The 19,288-nt window shown below is 45.4% G+C and overlaps 1 protein-coding gene across 6 annotated transcripts in view; it reads right to left on the bottom strand.

Annotated features, from left to right (window-relative positions):
• The window catches only part of KLC1 (kinesin light chain 1), a 406,453-nt gene that overhangs the window by 248,868 nt on the left and 138,297 nt on the right, over nucleotides 1–19,288 (bottom strand). For all 6 annotated transcript variants that reach the window (XM_078660245.1, XM_078660243.1, XM_078660246.1 and 3 more), the window contains exon 3: nucleotides 11,655–11,885. In XM_078660245.1, coding sequence (XP_078516371.1) covers nucleotides 11,655–11,885 — 231 coding nt within the window. The remainder of the gene's footprint in view (nucleotides 1–11,654; nucleotides 11,886–19,288) is intronic.

The following is a 19,288-nucleotide window of genomic DNA, read 5'->3' as shown; positions in this document are numbered from 1 at the left end:
GAGGTGCTCTTTGGCGGGGTTCCGGGGGTTTGTGTGTAATTTTTGGTGTCTGTCGAAGCACTGCTGCGACAGTCTAATCTTGATTGCATTTGCTTTTCAGGAAATCCGTGGTGGAAAACAGGAGTTATGATGATTGATGATGACCTAGCTGCACAGCGCGTTACTTTGGACCGAAGGCCGAGAGATATTGTAAGTATGAGATTTAGCTTTTTCGCTGTTTGGGGGTGTTGTCGGGTGTTTTTTTGCGGGTGGGTTGGCGCCGGCGGGTCTTGCCTGGGGCATTCCTGGGAAGGTCTAATACCGGATACAAGTGTTTTGGACAAAATCCATAAGGAACAGCCTTTTTTTTGCCATTTCTTCAGACATCTTGCTCAATGTAGCTTTTGGGGGGCTTCCTGCTGTTCGTGGGTGGGTTGCGGCCGGGGTCTCTGTCGAAGCACTGCTGCGACAGTCTAATCTTGATTGCATTTGCTTTTCAGGAAATCCGTGGTGGAAAACAGGAGTTATGATGATTGATGATGATGACGACCTAGCTGCACAGCGCCGCGTTTGGACCGAAGGCCGAGAGACATTGTAAGTATGAGATTTAGCTTTTTCGCTGTTTGGTGGTGTTGTGTCGCGTGTTTTTTTGCGGGTGGGTTGGCGCCGGCGGGTCTTGCCTGGGGCTTTCCTGGGAAGGTCTAATACCGGATACAAGTGTTTTGGACAAAATCCATAAGGAACAGCCTTTTTTTTGCCATTTCTTCAGACATCTTGCTCAATGTAGCGTTTTGGGGGGCTTCCTGCTGTTCGTGGGTGGGTTGCGGCCGGGGTCTCTGTCGAAGCACTGCTGCGACAGTCTAATCTTGATTGCATTTGCTTTTCAGGAAATCCGTGGTGGAAAACAGGAGTTATGATGATTGATGATGATGATGACGACCTAGCTGCACAGCGCCGCGTTTGGACCGAAGGCCGAGAGACATTGTAAGTATGAGATTTAGCTTTTTCGCTGTTTGGTGGTGTTGTGTCGGGTGTTTTTTTGCGGGTGGGTTGGCGGGTCTTGCCTGGGGCATTCCTGGGAAGGTCTAATACCGGCTAGAAGTTAGTTGGACAAAATCCATAAGGAAACACCAGTTTTGGCACTTTGTAAGTTAGGGTTCGTTAGGGTTAGCCCTAGCAGCAGGATTGCATGTGTTTAGGGGGGTTCTATTGCAACGCGGTTCTGTTGTTGTAGAGCACTGTTGGAGCGATGCTGGCTATGGATACTTTTGCTTGCAGGCAAGTGGTTTGAATACAATCCACGGTCTGTATTTGGGTCTACTGTTACTTTCAAAGTACGTTTTGTAACCATTTTTCTGCTAGGCATCATCAAAGTGTGACTTTTTGAACCACACAGCGTACATACCTTTTATTTATTTATCAGTGGTATTGTAATAGCACTTCCTGTTTTCCGTTCAATAATTACAGGCCGGGTTTCAGTCAACATCCGCCAGGCAGGCAGTGGACAGGGTGTCTCTTCTGTCAGTGGTCACCACCACATTGATGGACGAAGCGTCAGCTGGAATGGAGGAGTGCCGCCAATAAGAGGAATTGTTTGCTGCATGCAACTTACTTACCAATTTCAACAGGACAACTCCAACAACATACGCAATACAGATACAGTATCCATTGTTGTCTTTTATTCTATGAGTGTGACTGCATGTGCTTACCTTTACTTTGTAACCAAAGATTGTCTGTAAACTCTGTATCTTCAATTATTGTTTGTCCATGCTCTGCTTTTTTTTTCTTCTCTCAACAAAACCTACCCAAAAAGAAACCCCCATTCCCATCCATTTTACAAACCCTAACCCTCTTCCCCCGGGCTGTGTTGTTTTGCTTGATGTCTGACTAAAATGACATCAATAATTCCACACACTTGCTGGGGAGGATAAGGTGATAGCAGCAACAGGCTGGTGAAGGAATACGAGGATATCTTCTAGACTTACTCAGCTTCAGTACTATATCTTCTAGTAGTAGTAGCCAATGTCAAATAAATTCAACGCAAGTACTAGTTATACTTGCAATACTTTACCATTTGTTAGGCTACATTATGGCACTGTTCTAGTGTACTGTCACCTGCTATTTTCTCGATCGTACCGTAACCGTTGTAATGCTACAGTAAGGAGTACAAACAAGGTTTCGTTTTCTTTTTTTCCATAGGCATGCAACTGCCACTGTGTCACACCACTAGTAACACCGCAATGAGGAAATGTCACCCGCCCAGGAATGACAACGTTAATCCCCATTTCACCTGGAGCCAGCCCTGGGCCTAGCCCTAATTTCTAACACAAATTACAGGTAAGATAAGCGTTTGGTGGGAGGTAGTATAATGGAGTATTATTTCGGAGTAGACAAGAGTTTGACGGTTGTACTACTAAAGTCCTACGACTGTTCAGGAAAACAAAGTTACTGTTACACCCCCGCCCCCCACCCACCAGACTGAAAAGCAGTAAAAAACAGGTATGGTCAGATAAAGTAGTTGAAAAATATATTTATTTATCCCTAACAAAATAATCTCCCTCACCCACCCTAACCCCAACGATTGTCTCTGAAACGTCCCAAAACGATCCCAACTCCCAAATCCCACCCCCCAAAAGTCTATAAAAAAAGGGCAAGGGACACTCCACTACTGGAGGGTGCTGGTGCTGGTGCATGATGCGGCATGGGCATCATACTCCTTGCGGAGGGTGGCAAGCTCGGAGCGGAGGCCCTTAACCAAGGTCTTATACCTCAGGACCTCCTGCTCCAGGTTGGACATGCGGACTCGTAGGCGGTGTTGGCGTTCCTTGCAGCTCCTGTGGGGGGCAGCTGGTGTTTCGGGTGCTTGGCGGTGGCGGTCGGCTTTCTTAGCCCGGCTCGGTCCCGCTGGTTTAGTCACGGAGGAGGATGCAGTCGAAGATGTTGCCCCGCTCGACTGCGTGTCCTCCTCCTCCTCCAGGGCCACCAGCCGCCGATACTCGGCGACTGTGGCCTCCAGCCTCCGTTGCCGGGCCAATCTAGCCTGCTCCCTCCTTGTTGTTGATTTGGAAGAAGGAGCAACTATATGAAGAAAGAAAGACATAGTCTGTAACCAATGCTCCTTATTAATAACACAAAGTGATTGAGCCGAAAGTTGGGTCACAGAGTACAAGTAGCAAATTGAAAGCACAGTACATAACTATTGAGGACAGTATCTATGTAACCCTCCCACTTCTGCATCCTTGCTCTAACAGTAGTGGTAGTTTAATGAACTAATTCTACGACCACTATGGACTTCCATTACAGTCGACTATGACAGTACACCAGTCTTATTCTTCTTCTTCTCTCTTGTTTAGGGAAATGGGTACGTTATCTTATGCAAGCCGGCAGAATGACATGGACACAGCACAGTGAAGTTGCACCCGAGAAAAAAAGTTGCACACTATGATGATGGAGACAGACTTGCGTTACTGTACCGGTCCAGTACATGCAGGTGGTGAAGCTATTACTTTTCTATTACGGGTGGCACTGAGAATACTCTGTTACAAGGGCTACTGCTTAATTAATTTACCTTTCACCCTACAGTGCAAATGAGTACTAGAAAAGGAAACTGAAGAAGCTAACTAATTTGATTATCTATCACTTCACATGGGACGTATTTAATGACAGATGAGATGACTTTAGGTGCTTTGCTTAATATTGAGTGAACACAGTGATACACCCACACATGAATGACGTACTACAAGTAAACTAAAGTTATTAAGAGAGGTACGGAGTGTCCACCGTAATAACCAGATATATGCTGTGAATGCAAACGCAATACAAAGTACTGCTACTATTCATGGAAGTATTGGACACATTTACAATTTCTTTTCCTTGCCTTCCCTGCACTGGGACGGACGTGCGGGTGCGGTGGTACATGCTCTTCAAGGTAACACTTACTTCACCTGGCGACCATCTACTCTCTCTAGATACACATTTGCTATGTAAGAGTCAGAGAATACCATGCTCCAGGCATCCATTCATTCAAAGTATACGCACACATACAGTTTCTGTTTCACCCACCCAGGCTGCTGTCCTTCCACCCATCCTTGCTTCATCATTGACCCAGCCATGCACCATACCATATTCTTTCCTTCCCAGCCACCTCTGGGTCCAAGCAAACACATATCGTTCTTCTTTGCCAGCCATCATACAAGTTCGCGTCCCACTTACTTACACCCTTCTTTCGCTTTTCGTTCATCCCATCCATCACGTTCGTCTAAGAACTTATTGGGATTCTTCTCACCAAAAACTTCACAGCTAAGTCGAAGTACATTTCGAGGAGGCTACTACCTGGTTGATTTGTAATTGTAATACACCCGTGCAGAAAGCACACTATGCAGTCTTCAATCTCAATAAGTAAGGAATATATAGCTTACCTGTTTCCGCCACCACCGTTTGATCCCCCACAGGAACGGCCACCAGCTCTTCTACCGCCGCATCCTCCCCAGAGGCCTCCGAGTCCAAGTCCAACACATCAGCCACCTCCGCGCTGGCCCCGTCACCAGATGTTACACCTACAAAGTACATTTAAGAAAGTTAGAATACACCACTCACTACTATATAATATTTGGTCTAGGAGAAATGTTAAAAAAACAGAATACAATGTAATAATTTGTGACTGTCTACTCCATAGTAAAAATGTCCCATTTTCCAGGGAAGGCTGTTGTCTTGCTGCACTTTTATGCACAACTGATGAATGCTTGCTTTTGATTTTTAACACGCACCACTTTTTCTCCTAACAGACAGAAGCTTGACTCCTGAGTCCTAAGAACACGACCAGGATCAAGTTCAAAGTAGGTGAGAGTTCGGCTCGACCACAAGAAATGTGTCCAATTAATCGTCAGCACTAACCACTTTTCCGTTTACAGTTAAATAGTTTTATGACAAAGTAGATTTCAATAAATGTGTTTACTTTTAATAAAGCTTTTACACTTAAATAGACTCTGTGGTTTTTGTTCCTCTAGACTAGAGTGGATGAGCTAAAGGTTTTGGAATTTTTGCAAGCATGAGTGCCTCTGACACTTCTTGACTGTGCTGTGACTCCGTACTACTCTCTTGTCCTGCGTACGATAATCTAGAGATCATTGGGGATCTATAATCGGTGACTTCGGGAGCTGAATGACTCTGCCACACTATCTAGTCAGTAAGGAGACAGTGCATAGAGGTATTGCTGAATATAATGGGAGTCCAATGGAATTGCCAAATGTCCAATCTTAGTTAGCTACACAGACAGACTAATAAGAATAGTCTAGTAATACCACAGGGAGTCATCATATTCGAGGCAGGATAAGAATTTATATCCAGTCTACAAGAAGATCAAAGACGATTTAGAAAAAATCGAATGAGGAACGCTAGGAAAAAATAGGTACTGTTTAGTAAAATGTAAACTTACTGGGGCCAGCAAAGGAGCCCTCGCCTGCCCGATCCTGGCCTGCATCCTCAGCACCCTCCTCCTGTGTCCTCTTGCCCTTGGGGGGAGCTGATGTACAACATGAAAGAAAGAAAAACCATAAAACATGGATGAGATTTTTCAACCAAATCAAACATTTCAAAAGAACAATAACAACATATTTTGGAAAAATAGCAAATAGATAGACAACTATTCCACGGGATCTATCTCATGTGGTATACTACGTTATTCGTATTGCCTGATTTGCGGAACGTTGACTTAGAAAGTTCCTATGTAACTCAATAAACAGACTACTAAAGAGGTTTGCCTAGGCCTGGCACTGCAGGCAGTAGTGCACAACACGTGACAGACAAAGTCCATCCTGCTTGCAGATCAGTGAATACTCAAACTATCAATCCACCCGCCACCACCGCCACTATTTCTTCTGATAGCCATGTGACTGTCTAAAGGAAGGACACTGGACTTCAGTCTGTTGGGGCTGATTTATAAGTCCCTTGCGGAAGTTGCGGCTGATTTTCCTCCATTGTTGCGTGCCTTTTCTGACGCAGCGGCAGAACAAAAGACTCGCCATGGTGTTGGTGCGGCGTATATATTAAAAAAAAAAACACATATGGGCATATGGGCGATGCATCACGTTGTAAAGCCCTGCGCCATCAGGGGGCGTTCCGGCGCAAGGGAGGGCGTACCTGCGCAGGAACGAATCCTAAAAGTGGCTGAGGGAAATCTACAAGATGTCAATCAGTCATTTTTATGACAATGATGCATGACTCAAACCCTGCGCGCTTGAAGCCGACGTACGGCTTGATGCAGCATTGGGGAGATAGGGTACCCCAGAGCATTGCTGGAGCTGCGCCATCGTTGGCACGCAACTCCAGCAATGCGCTGCCTTTACGGCACAGATGCGTAAGGCTTCTGTGACGTTTTGGGCCAATGGGTGGTGGTGGCATGGCACACAATTACTGCCGCATCCCTGCTACTTTGCAGGGATGCGCCGGTAATTGAAAATATGACCCTTACTGTCTAGCATTACGCAGTTCTTTTCTTTACAGTACACTGATACATAATTTCTCAGGCCAATGAAATGCTTCTGAACACAACATACAAAACAAAGAAGCATAGTAGCAAGCAAGGCTACTGAGAAGGAGAGCAGTGCACCTGAAAATGAAATGCATAGAAGATTTTGAAATATAATTTACCTCAATGTAATCGGCAGCATTATTGCTCTTGGTAAAGAACAAAGATTTGCAAATAACAGAGCAGGATAAAACAGAGTAGTAAATGTACTACTACTACTACTCACCAAGCCCGGGGACCTCTACGCCGAGCGCGTCCAGCAAGTCCCGCTCCCGGTCCATGACATCGGTCCAGCGGTGGGTGGCCTGGTTATATGTGCGCCGGACCCCAGAGATCTTGTACATGGCCCGGCACACCTTCTCCCACCGCTGGCGGCGCTCCCGGATGCCATAGCCGGTCGCGATCTTGCCGCCTCCCAGGATCGTCTTGGGGAGGCGGCGCTGGACATGGAAGATCAGTGCCGCCACTTCCTCCGCGCTAAAGATCTCCCTCGGGACCACTTGCTCCCCCCTTAAACGCCCGCACGGGAGCCGGGCACGGGGTGCGGGACCCTTCCCCTTCTCAGGGTGCTTCCCGGCTCCCTTTACCATGGTCTGGGCAGAAATAAACTTAAATGATAAAGAAGAAATAGAATAGTGAAGAAGAAAATAAAAGAGTTTAAAAAAGTAGTTTAAAAGTAACTAAAAGCTGCAGAAAACACAAAAATATAGAGCTAGAAAAATAGAGGGTTAGATAATAAGTAAAATTAGATCAAAAAAACTTCAAACAAGCAAAGGATGGCAGAGATTGAGAGAGGATAGAGAAAGCATGCCCAGAACCATAGCAATGAATGAGAAACAAGATGGCCGCGCCCGTTCACGACCGCGTGGGTAAGTTCGCGCGAGATTTTCCTTGCGAGTACGCGCGAACTTGTACTCGCGAGCAGCACACTTTGCGAGATTACACATAGCGGGCGGAAACGGAATTACGTCACGCCAACAAGATGGCCGCGCCCGTGTACGACCGATAGGGTAACTTGGCAAACGAATAGCTAGAAGCGCCTCGCGAACACGCGCAAGATCACGCGAACATACACGTCGCAACAAAAACAATTTTGTATTCGCACGTATTCGCGGCTTCCGAAATCGATCTCGCACGGATTCGCGCCCCAAATAACGCGCGAAATTGCAAAAAAAACGATTTTAGCTAAAATGAAAGCAATGAGCAGGTGCAAAAGTTCAAACTTAACATTAGTAACATTCAAGGTAGTGCTTCCTGATGGGCCCCTCCAGAGTTTGCAACAATTCTATGACCCTGCTATGACCCAAACAGCAGGCTCATAGAATAGCACCATAAAGGTCCTGTAAAAAAAAAATTTCACTGCAACAAAAAGCAAATTACAGATAAGGAAGGAAGCAGGTGCCAGCCAGACTGGAACTTTCAAAATTACTGACACATTAATGAAACACAAATTAATTGATGGCAGTTGAAGAAGGGCAGGTGTGCTAGCTTTTTTCAACCACCATAATCTACAGTAATAAATAAACCTAATAGGTGCCTGTGAGGATGTACTAGAGGGTGGCATGGGTGTCCCAGAGGGTGGCAGTGGTGAAACAGAGGGTGCTGTGAACCTGTGATGATAAACCAGACGTAGAAACAACATAGTCGCGGCCGTTGCAAGCCGAAAAGTAAGTTCGCAATTGCGAACTTGTCCCAAAATCGGCGCGAACACGCGCCAACACAAAAAACGGAAAAATCCGCAAGTCCGCTAGAGTTCGCGGATCTTCGCGGATTGCGAATCCGTAAATACGCAAGTTCGCGGATTGCCAATCCGCAAAATCCGCCCATAGAGCTTTTTACCAAAGTTGCTCCAAACTTCTCCAAACCTCTGGAACTTCTTCCTGAAGTTTTCCAAAGGGTCTGAAAGTGTCCAAAACTTACTCCACGGGTCTGGAATCTCCAAGATGGTCCTTGAAATGGACTTCAGTTACCACAATCCACTTGGACAAAACCCTTTCAAATTCACTGGTAGTTCTCCAGGCTGGGGATTCTTGGTGGGCCAGGTTAGCTCTGTTAACCTTCAGCTTGCAGGGAGTCCACTCTTTAGTCCTTTTGAAGCAAGGTAGTCCATAGGACTGTAATTCCAGATTGTGCAACAGGCACAATCTTCAGTCCAGAGCCTGGTTGGTTCAAATCAAACTCCTCAGCAGGGACCCTTCTTCTCCCAAGTTTGAAGCAGCATCATCTGAGAGGCTTTGTCCCTTTCAGATACTTACTCCAAGTTCTCTGGGCCAAGAAGGAGGACACTCCTGTCCAATGAGGTGCAGGGCAATGCTCCAGGGTATGACCACATCCTCTAAAGTGGGGCATTATTTTCCCAAAGAGAACATCATTTCTCCAAAATTTATCAGGGCTGATTTTCCAGCAGAGGGAGCAGAACTAACTCAACCAGCCTACAGGATGGCTTCATATACCTAGGTCCACTCCCCTTACATCTGGGAATTCCTCCTTAATCCCCCATCCAGCTGTGGGAGAGGTGTAAATGAAAGTGATTTTTCCAGCTTCTCTCCTTCTCTTGAAGAGCATTGTTTACTACCACTCCCCCTGGCTCTGGCGTTCCTCTGCCCAGCAACCTCTACTCTCAGACAGGCCACCTAACTCCAGGGGTCATTTATCACCTCTTCAAACAGTCAGTCCAATCCATTTACCTCTGACAAATCAAGGCAGGGCACTAAGGGCTGAATTGTGGCTTGCAGACAAGAACATCTTATAACTTCTTGTCTGTAAATTTTAGAATAAATTCAGCAATACCACATTGTTGCATTTATCATTAACATTCTTCTGAGTCCTTTAATCCTAGTTGTATGGCTTTCCTTTCTCCAGTTATTAATTAATAACCTCTTGCAGTGTTAACCTATGGGCTGGGGATCTGCAATGGAAAAATTAACTGGCCAATTTCTCCAATACCAGGGCCTGTATAAGGATCCTCCTTATACCTACAGGACCCCCACCCCTAGAATACATAGGAAAGACTTTAGGGGTTCTGATTATATCAAAATATTGCAGATCTTCACTTCACAGTGCTCCTAGCACAAAAGCCGATTTTGGAAAGCACTATACTACAATGTAGGCAGTGAAATGTGCAATTTCACTAAACCCAGGGCATATAACACTCATTTTATAAGGGCCCCCCTTGTAGATACCTGACCTAACCCCTAGGACACCTAGGGGAACCCCTGATGATACCTAATATGCCCCAACATTGTAGTTTATCAATGTGTAAGTGCCCTAAACCCAAAAGTCAAGATTGAGCACAATTTGCATTTTAAAAGCAGTCCTCCAACACGGGTCTGCTTTTAAACTGACCTCAGGCTACAGCAGTACGCACATGCAAGAGCAGGAAGGGGTTCTGGCCTCTAAACCACTATGCCCTAATATATACTAGAGACTTAAAGGTAGTTTCAATCCCCATGCCCTATTATGCACTAGGGCCGTATAGGAGAGGTCATGTCAATCATAGAGGTACCCTAACCCATAGTGCACCCTCGTGTATGTAGGTACTTTTACTGTATTTGTAAGTGTCTCTTTCAACATAGCACTGGCCCTGGGCCTGGTTAGTGAGAGGCCAGGGTCAGTCAGAGTCAGGTACCACCAGTACCAGTCAGCAAAAAGTTGGGGAGTGCCCAGGGCACAGATGGCTTTGCAACACTAGAGAAGCACAAACCCAGAATTTAAAACATAACACCATGGTTGGGGGTTCTCTTTAATAATCAGAATTGATTCCCATCCTAATGAACCTATTTTCAAACTTTAGGATAATGAAAGACTGGGTAAAAATCATAACGTTCTAATCTATACCTTGCAGTTTTCATGCAGCTCTTTGATGACGGTTAATAGCTCACTGTTCAGTGTTAGGATTTTAACTCATAAACTGCAAATAGCAAAAGAATCTCTCAGACAAAAGCAGTAACTCACTGACCTATTTACATTATATGCATTTTGTGATCTGCGTGGTACACAATCTTTGTAGCGGGCATATTACCCCACTGTGGCTACCTTACCATGAGTCAAAACTTCCAGTACTCAGACCTCTGATCTCTCTCAATAAAGATCATTAATCACCGAAGTTATCTTCACATTTTTATTGTTGCCTGAAAATTTCAGGAGACCAGGAATGCAGCAGCAGGTACTTTTCAAGCCATAATGCACTTACAACCATGACGCCCTCACCCGAAGTGAGCATCCTTTTTTGCTTGGTGCATGAAGATGCAAGATTCATATACATTTTTTTTAAACATTTGGTTTGATTACTATGTGAATGTAAACAACAATAAAGCATACATGCAAACTGTGACTACATGCCTGCTTTTCTCAATATTTCACTTAAAAACAATGCGAATGTATTTGTTTAACGGGTGGTGATTTGTATAGGGTCAATGGAAAATCCACAAGGTTGTCCCTGTCCCCCCCAGAATTTTAGTGTCTCCTACGCCCCTGCCTACGGGGGACGAGGGTCCTGCTTTGGGCCCTCAAATTACCTTTCGGTCTTCCTTTTCATGGCAGTGGGACCACCATGAAAAGGCAGTCGGGAAAGGGACATCCCAATCCCTAAGGCGGTGTCTGTGCAGGCACTGCCTCCATTGTAAGGTTAGGATTCCGACTGCCGCCCAGAAGGGATCTTGGATCCTGTCGGGGCAGCAGTCCAACCCCTGTCCTCTGCGGCCCAATTGGCTGCATAGTAGTGCAGCAGTGGGACCGATGCTCTATATGTCGGGCAGACTGCCACCGACAGCCTGTCATCATAATAACGATGTATATTTGGATGCTCTGTGAAAGACGTAACTAACAGTTTGGCTAGGGTTCTGCATGCTGTATGGTGCGCTGTGATGATGTTATATGAAGATTAATGAGAAGGGTATAAAAACCGTTAGCAAACAGCCTGTCTTGGGCATAGGCAGGCAGTTTTGTAGGGCAGTGGCACTACCACGTTCTGTTCTTGCTACTTGTTACCAGTCTGACTGAGGAACAAACCACTGAACCTCCTACCTGCTAATAAACCCATATTTCCAGTAGACTCAGACGCTGTCCCACTAAAAGCAAGGCATAGATGTTTAACAAATGAAACAAGAAACGGTTCGTTCGAGAATTATTATTTTAAAAAGCTGCTTACCGATGGAGAAATATCGTCATCGTATTTTTTTAGCTGATTCATGAATTCTAGATGCTTCTTTTCTTCCTCCAGCTGAGCCACCGACTGCTCACTTCTCTGCAGCTTCTGCTGAGTATTAGCCAGTTCGTCCCGTAACCATTGATTTTCTTGGCACAGCCGGCGAACCTGGGCTCGCAGTTTCTGCTTCTCAGACTCCACTGCATTTAAGTGATTGGACAGCGCCATCATTACCTGCAAATACGCAAAACACGCTGCAGTCAGAGGGAGGCTCAGCGAATAAACGTACTAGGTGATTAATCGGCCTGAGGAGTAGTCAACCACAGGACCTCAAGGCTTGTAGGTGAGCTGGGCTGCTTAGATTCGGTTATTTATCTGTGCTGGTGGTAGGCCCCTGCATTCCTGTTCGTGTGCAAAAAATGCATTTTTTATCATCACATTGACACAAACCAAGGGAAAAATGAAGAGAAAAAAAAGTCAGAAAAGCGAGAAAGATGGAGAAAGACACATTAAGGAAATCAGTGACAAAGGGAGAACGCCGGGCTGATGTGAACATAAAAATGTAAGATAAAGAGACAAAGTGCAGTATGGTGGAACAAAAAGGACTCAAGAACATGTAAGCCTTGTTATTCGGCAACTATCGTATTCCGAAGTGATGGTCGCTGGCTCTTAAGAAGAACTTGGCGCCTCTGCACTTGCATCCTTACAAATCAAGCAATGGGAATCCGACTGCTTCAAAAATGAAGTCAGTGAAAACTGCAAATGAGGACCGTTTCTAATTTTTCACACAGGCTTTCAATTAACGAATTAACTTGTTGAGTACCTGAAATGTTACAATACTATCAAAACGCCTTGAAACAATTCCCTCAGTTCACTTAGCGTTCTACCATGAAAACAATTGACAAATGTTCACAGACTACTGCAGAAAAGCTGTTAATTGATTATGCAGAAATAATATGCTTTTTAAGAGCAATCGTATGAAATACTGTGAATTCGTTTTGTGCTCAACTTTCTTAAGAGCTTTGGTATTTAAGAAAACGAAATCATGTAATATTAAAAGAAACATAACGGGTAACAATATGGTTCTATTTCGACGTATTGGGATTCTGTGGTCATTTATAAACCATTTTTCCAAATCATGTTTCTCTTTATATTGTGATTATACTTTTATCTAGAATCAGTCGTTAATGGATCCTGATAAAACATATCTATATTTTCTCTGTAATAACTTTCCTTATTACTTCAATAGTCATCCAGCAATTATTCGGAGTTACCAAAATAATTGATTTTAATTTTATTTGCTTATATATAAGTTTTCAATTACCCACTAAAAGGATAACATGTTTCAACACCTGGTAAAGTACAACACAACAAAGTACTAACATTTACACATAGCACCACCACGATACACAGAATATGCACTCATGACTCTGTGGACACGTAAAATCTCATGGACTAAAATATATAAAATACAGTTAAAAAAGGAAATTTTAAAGGGACATCTCGCGCCCATATCCTGAAAATACTGGGGTTTGAGATAAGCGCACAGTCCTACCTGAAAATAGCCAAAGGTCACATCTAAAGAGCACTGATAGCAAATGGATGGGCACAAGGTGGAACTGAAAAGCATATTCAGCAATCCTAAAAATGGTTGACACAATAGAAGTAAGGAAACTGCACATTGTGCGGCCAAAGGTTACATTACATTTATCCACTTGGCATGGTTGATGGCCCTGCTTATCTAGCAATCAAAACAACAGGGAAAGTGCGATACGTGCATGACCAAAGACTTCACTAATATGACGTGTATACACAGGTGAAAGGGGAGTTGGGTGCAGAGCAAAGAATCCTGTGCCTGCTATGCAGAACCAAGGGCCATGCCTACCAAATAGTAGAGAAGGTGGAAGGTGGTCAGGACATACCTCTGGGCCCCATCTTGTGCCCAGAGTCTACTCTGCCATGCTGAGTGCTTGCGGAGTATTGTATGGCAGAGCAGACTCTGTGCTTACTGAGCAAAATCACCGTTGAAAGGGAAATGAAGATTCTTTATTTACATTGCAAAATACCAGCTGTTCTAAAAGCCCAAAGAGCTTCCCTCCCCCCAAAAAATTATCAGCGAATTGAAAGAGAAGTTGGGACAGTTTCGGTTTCCTATTTAACTTTAACAGTTGAATTGTTGTTGTTTTGATCATTTAGATCATAATCATAACACCCATTCAAATATGTTTTATTAGAACGTTTTGGTAGTTTTTTTTAAACATAGCTTAATATTTGATCTCAGTATCGAACCACAACGTTCCAGAACATAAGATTTGTAAGCATGAACATATATGCACACACAAAAGGTTGGAACTAGGACCTATTTGTGAAAAGAAAGATGGCGTCTCTGATGCGAACTGGGGACTGTCTATCCAGCTTGGAAACAGCATGAAGACTGATGAAAGACAAAATTGCCAAAAAGGAAATGACATAGTTGTAGCAGCCATTTCTGAATATGAAATTTCAAGAAGCTGTGGATTGGAGTGAGGCCCTAATGAATTGGTTTGGATGAATGGGATGGTATGGTGAAACCTCCTGCTTTTCAGGTCCTGAGGCAGCACCAGTTTTATTTAGGAGGCACCAGAGGTTGCATTACTTAAGTCGAAGCTTTGTGTGTTAGCCCCTATTCTTACTACTGTGATTCCTGCGATCTTACAACACTTCTTCTGGGTAATCACAAGCTGCAGTAGCCATCTCCTGAGTATCTAGCCCCTGCAGCTGCAGAGGTGTGTGCCAAACTTCCCTCCACTGCAGCCAAAGGAAGTGTATTGGGTAGAGTACTATAAGACTGATGCATATATTTTCTGAAAATTTGCCTTCCGGCAATGAGCAAAAATGCATTTGCAGCCGTATGAGATGTCCCATCCGGAGCTTACAAAGAGAAAGCAGTTAACTGTTTACGAGGAAAAATTCCCTAATCCCTTAAAATGAGACCAACGTTAATTTCTCATTTTCAAAGAATTTGATAGTGACCACTGATAATTTCAAATATTTTGGCACGCTTCCTGTTGTAGTATTTTTATGAACATAGCACGTAGACTATATAGAGCTATTTTTTACGATTATTGACTGTGGAGAGGGGCCTAACTCATAAGTCTCCAATGAGTCACATTGTCCCTCAGCCTTCAACCATGGTAAACAAATAATTACACTATGAATATCTACATGCATGGTTCATACCATGCTGCGTTTCATATACAATAGTTTTTTTTTGTTGTAACTTGTTTTTATTTAAAACACTGCTTCAGAGAATATCATTAACATTTGTCATAGCTATTACTCTTACATCTCGACGAACCTTTTTATTGCGATGAATTGCTTACATGACTTTACATCAGGTGAATTACTGTGCTCCAGGGCTCGAGTCGGGGTACCACGCAGGTGGACGGCGTCCCCCCACTTATTTTAAATTATTTTACCGGGTGGACGCCATCCCCCCTGCAAAGATGCCCTTGCTGAGGAATCGTGTATTCTTGCCATTAACTGCATGTAAAAACACAACAAATATAAAGACGGAGAGGGAACGCCCGCGGTCCCACCTCTGACTGTTCCCGATAGAAGCTGTAGTTACGAGCATAGTAAGCACATGGGAAGTTATTCACAAAAAAACGCTACATCCCCTCCCCACTCTTCGCCTGGGAAGGGCTCTTCAAACAGCCTACAGGTACGGCTTTTTACGTTTTTAACTAACTCACTAATGTGACAGGCGTAGGTGGCGTATGTAATGCCATGTTAACAGAAGTATATAGGACTGCTCATATAACATTGCAAGAGTTGATTCTACACCCCGCAAAACACCCTTGGGTCCACAGTGCTAGGCTGCCTGTGAAATTACAGAAACATCTTTTGTTTTTTATTCTTTTTCAAAATACATTTTCAAATAAAGGCTCTCTTTCTTCAACATATATGTACTGCACTATAGGACTAATTTACATAGATGTGTTTTGGAAGTGCAGATATGTGTGAAAGGAGTGCTCTAATTTTTATCTTTTGTGAGGTCACTTCCAGCTGTGACGTCACAACATGTCCTTGAACATCCCCCCACTGCTATGTTTTTACCTTTCGCGACGTCACTTCCTGTCGTGACGTCACTTCCTGTATTTAAGCGTCCCTCCACTTCTTTATTTAGGACTTGTGCCCTGCTGTGCTCATATACAATAGTTATTACTTGATTCATAATGAACTGAAATTGCTGGTCTACAGGTTGGCAGGCAGTGTTTAACGGAGATTTTCTAAGCTTTTAAAACTGGATCCGTCTTTTCTTCTCAATGTTCAAAGAACTGACAGTGATAATTATCCAACAGCTTTTGTGGCAGGATATGGAACTAGTTTAATACACTAAGCGTTTCCTTGTGAAAAATCTGAATATTTTCAACATCTAGGTTGATTTTAAAACTGCATTTCTGTTTTTATAAATGAAATGTTTCACTTATAAGGCACTGTGATGTCCTGAAACTGCCTTCATGAAATTAAATCAAGTCTCTTTTTTAGCTCCAAACTGTGTTCTGTACACATTTTCTACTAATTTCTTATCAAGAAAGCCTTGTATTTCCAACTCACATGAATTAATGTTGTTTTCTGTCACAATAAGTCATTCTGAAATTTGCAGTTTGTCAGACCAGATAATGTCAGTCCACGAAGATTCAATACCTGTTGAGAGCTAGCTACTGGGGATTAGCTTTGATACAAAGTGTGGTTGAGTGAATTTTTAAGTTACTTAGGTCAGAGTATAAGTATAATGCGGTAAAGACCATTGCACTGTAATAATAAAGGTGTGAATGCTGGTTTATTAATACACATTGCCTAAGTAACATGTCACCAGTTACATTTCATTCAGTCCATCAAAATGCCATATGAGAGTGTAAAGTTTACTTTTTGTTATCCCTCTAAGTTATTGGACAAAATGGGTCTTCGGGAGCCCGACCTCCAAGCTAATTTCTTTTGACATGTTCTGCGTTTACAGTACTTTGTCTTGTTAATATAAACCTCGATGGCTGTATTGTGTATGTACTTTGCAAACTCTCCTAGACTAAAGGATATATATTTCTCTTGTCATCATAGTTTTGCATTAAGGTAGATGTGCAAAGATCGAATGTTATTATACTACCTATAAAGCCTAATAAAAATAAGTTATGAAAAAAAAGAAAACAAAATCAAACATTGTTTTAGAGAGAGGGTTATTGAAACAACCTTGAACCTCTGGAAAAAAAAAGGGGTCCTTAAAACGCAAGGCGTGGACCTCACTAACCTCACTGGATACAGGTTGCGAACAGAAGAGCAATTTTGCAGGACAGATGCTGCAAACTGGCTTTGTGCATGGCCTCAAAAGGAGGTCCATAACATTTGACAGGACATTGTTCAACGATTTCAAGACCCCCCCTCAAAAAAATCCTTACTTGCCAGAATAAATAACAAGCATTGGCATAGCCAATAGGTCTTGCCTTTGGGACCCTTTAAGTGTTTAGTTATCCAGCACAATATCCTTGGTGCAACAACATCGAGTGTTGCATCGCTAAACACTTATAAGGTCTCAAAGGCAAGACCTATTGGCTATGCCACTGCTTGTTTTGAGTGAGTGGCTCGTGCAGGTATGCCACTGTTAAGGTAGAGATGCTGCAAGTGCTTCTACAGGAGCCCCTGTGACATTGCGCCTCTTCAAAATGCATCTTGGGTCTGGTGTAATACTTCTAAGCCCCTATTCCCGTCTTTTCGCACCCAATGCATCCTTAAATGTCCCATGTACAGCCGGGGGTTGACACTCCTATTATCCCTGCCCTCCAGTGACACTTTACCTGTCACAGGTGGTGGTGGACGATGTGGTGGTGGTGAACATGGTGGTGGTGGACATGGTGGTGGACGTGGTGGTGGTAGACGTGGTGATGGTGGTGGTGGTGGACATGGTGGTGGTGGTGGTGGACATGGTGGGGGTGGTGGTGGACATGGTGGTGGACGTGGTGGACGTAGTGGTGGTGGTAGATGTGGTGGTGGACGTGGTGGACATGGCGGTGGTGGACGTGGTGGACATGGCGGTGGTGGACGTGTTGGTTGTGGACGTAGTGGTGGTAGATGTGAAGGTGGTGGTGGACACGGTGGTGGACGCGGTGGTGGTGGACGTGGTGGTGGACGCGGCGGTGGTGGTGGACATGGCAGTGGTGGTGGACATGGCAGTGGTGGTGGACATGGCGGTGGTGGTGGACATGGTGGTGGAAGTGGTGGTGGACATAGTGGTGGCGGTGAATGTGGTGGTGGTGGTAGATGTGGTGGTGGTGGACATGGTGGTGGTGGACATGGTGGGGTGGACGTGGTGTTGCTGGTGGACGTGCTGGTGGTGGACGGGGTGGTGGGGGACGGGGTGGTGGGGGACGGGGTGGTGGTGGAGGAGGACGGGGTGGTGGAGGACGGGGTGGTGGAGGACGGGGTGGTGGAGGACGGGGTGCTGGTGGACGTGGTGCTGGTGGACGTGGTGCTGGTGGACGTGGTGCTGGTGGACGTGGAGGATCTGGTGGTGGTGGACGTGGTGGTGGACGTGGTGCTGGTGGACGTGGAGGATCTGGTGGTGGTGGACGTGGTGGAGGTGGAGGTGGTGGTGGAGGTGGTGGTGGACATGGTGGTGGTGGAGGTGGTGGACATGGTGGTGGTGGACATGGTGGTGGACGTGGTGCTGGTGGACGTGGTGCTGGTGGACGTGGTGCTGGTGGACGTGGTGCTGGTAGACGTGGTGCTGGTAGACGTGGTGCTGGTAGACGTGGTGCTGGTAGACGTGGTGCTGGTAGACGTGGTGCTGGTAGACGTGGTGCTGGTAGACGTGGTGCTGGTAGACGTGGTGCTGGTAGACGTGGTGCTGGTAGACGTGGTGCTGGTAGACGTGGTGCTGGTAGACGTGGTGCTGGTAGACGTGGTGCTGGTGAACATGGACGTGGTGATGGAGGACGTGGTGGATCTGGTGGTGGTGGACGTGGTGGTGGACATGGTGGAGGTGGTGGTGGTGGAGGTGGTGGTGGTGGAGGTGGTGGTGGTGGACGTGGTGGTGGTGGATGTGGTGGTGGACGGTGTGCTGGACGTTGTGGTGGACGTGGTGGTAGATGTGGTGGTGGACATGGTGGTGGTGGACATGGCGGTGGTGGACATGGCGGTGGTGGACATGGCGGTGGTGGACATGGCGGTGGTGGACATGGCGGTGGTGGACATGGCGGTGGTGGACATGGCGGTGGTGGTGGACATGGCGGTGGACGTGGACATGGCGGTGGACGTGGACATGGCGGTGGACGTGGACATGGCGGTGGACGTGGACATGGCGGTGGACGTGGACATGGCGGTGGACGTGGACATGGCGGTGGACGTGGACATGGCGGTGGACGTGGACATGGCGGTGGACGTGGACATGGCGGTGGACGTGGACATGGCGGTGGACGTGGACATGGCGGTGGACGTGGACATGGTGGTGGACGTGGACATGGTGGTGGACGTGGACATGGCGGTGGTGGACATGGTGGTGGACGTGGTGGTTGTGGACGTAGTGGTGGTAGATGTGAAGGTGGTGGTGGACATGGTGGTGGACGTGGTGGTGGTGGACGTGGCGGGTGAGGTGGTGGACATGG

The sequence above is a fragment of the Lissotriton helveticus genome, chromosome 9 (genome assembly GCF_964261635.1).
Source record: "Lissotriton helveticus chromosome 9, aLisHel1.1, whole genome shotgun sequence".
NCBI classification, from domain to species: Eukaryota; Metazoa; Chordata; class Amphibia; order Caudata; family Salamandridae; genus Lissotriton; species Lissotriton helveticus.
This window is presented reverse-complemented; position numbering and strand designations above follow the sequence as displayed.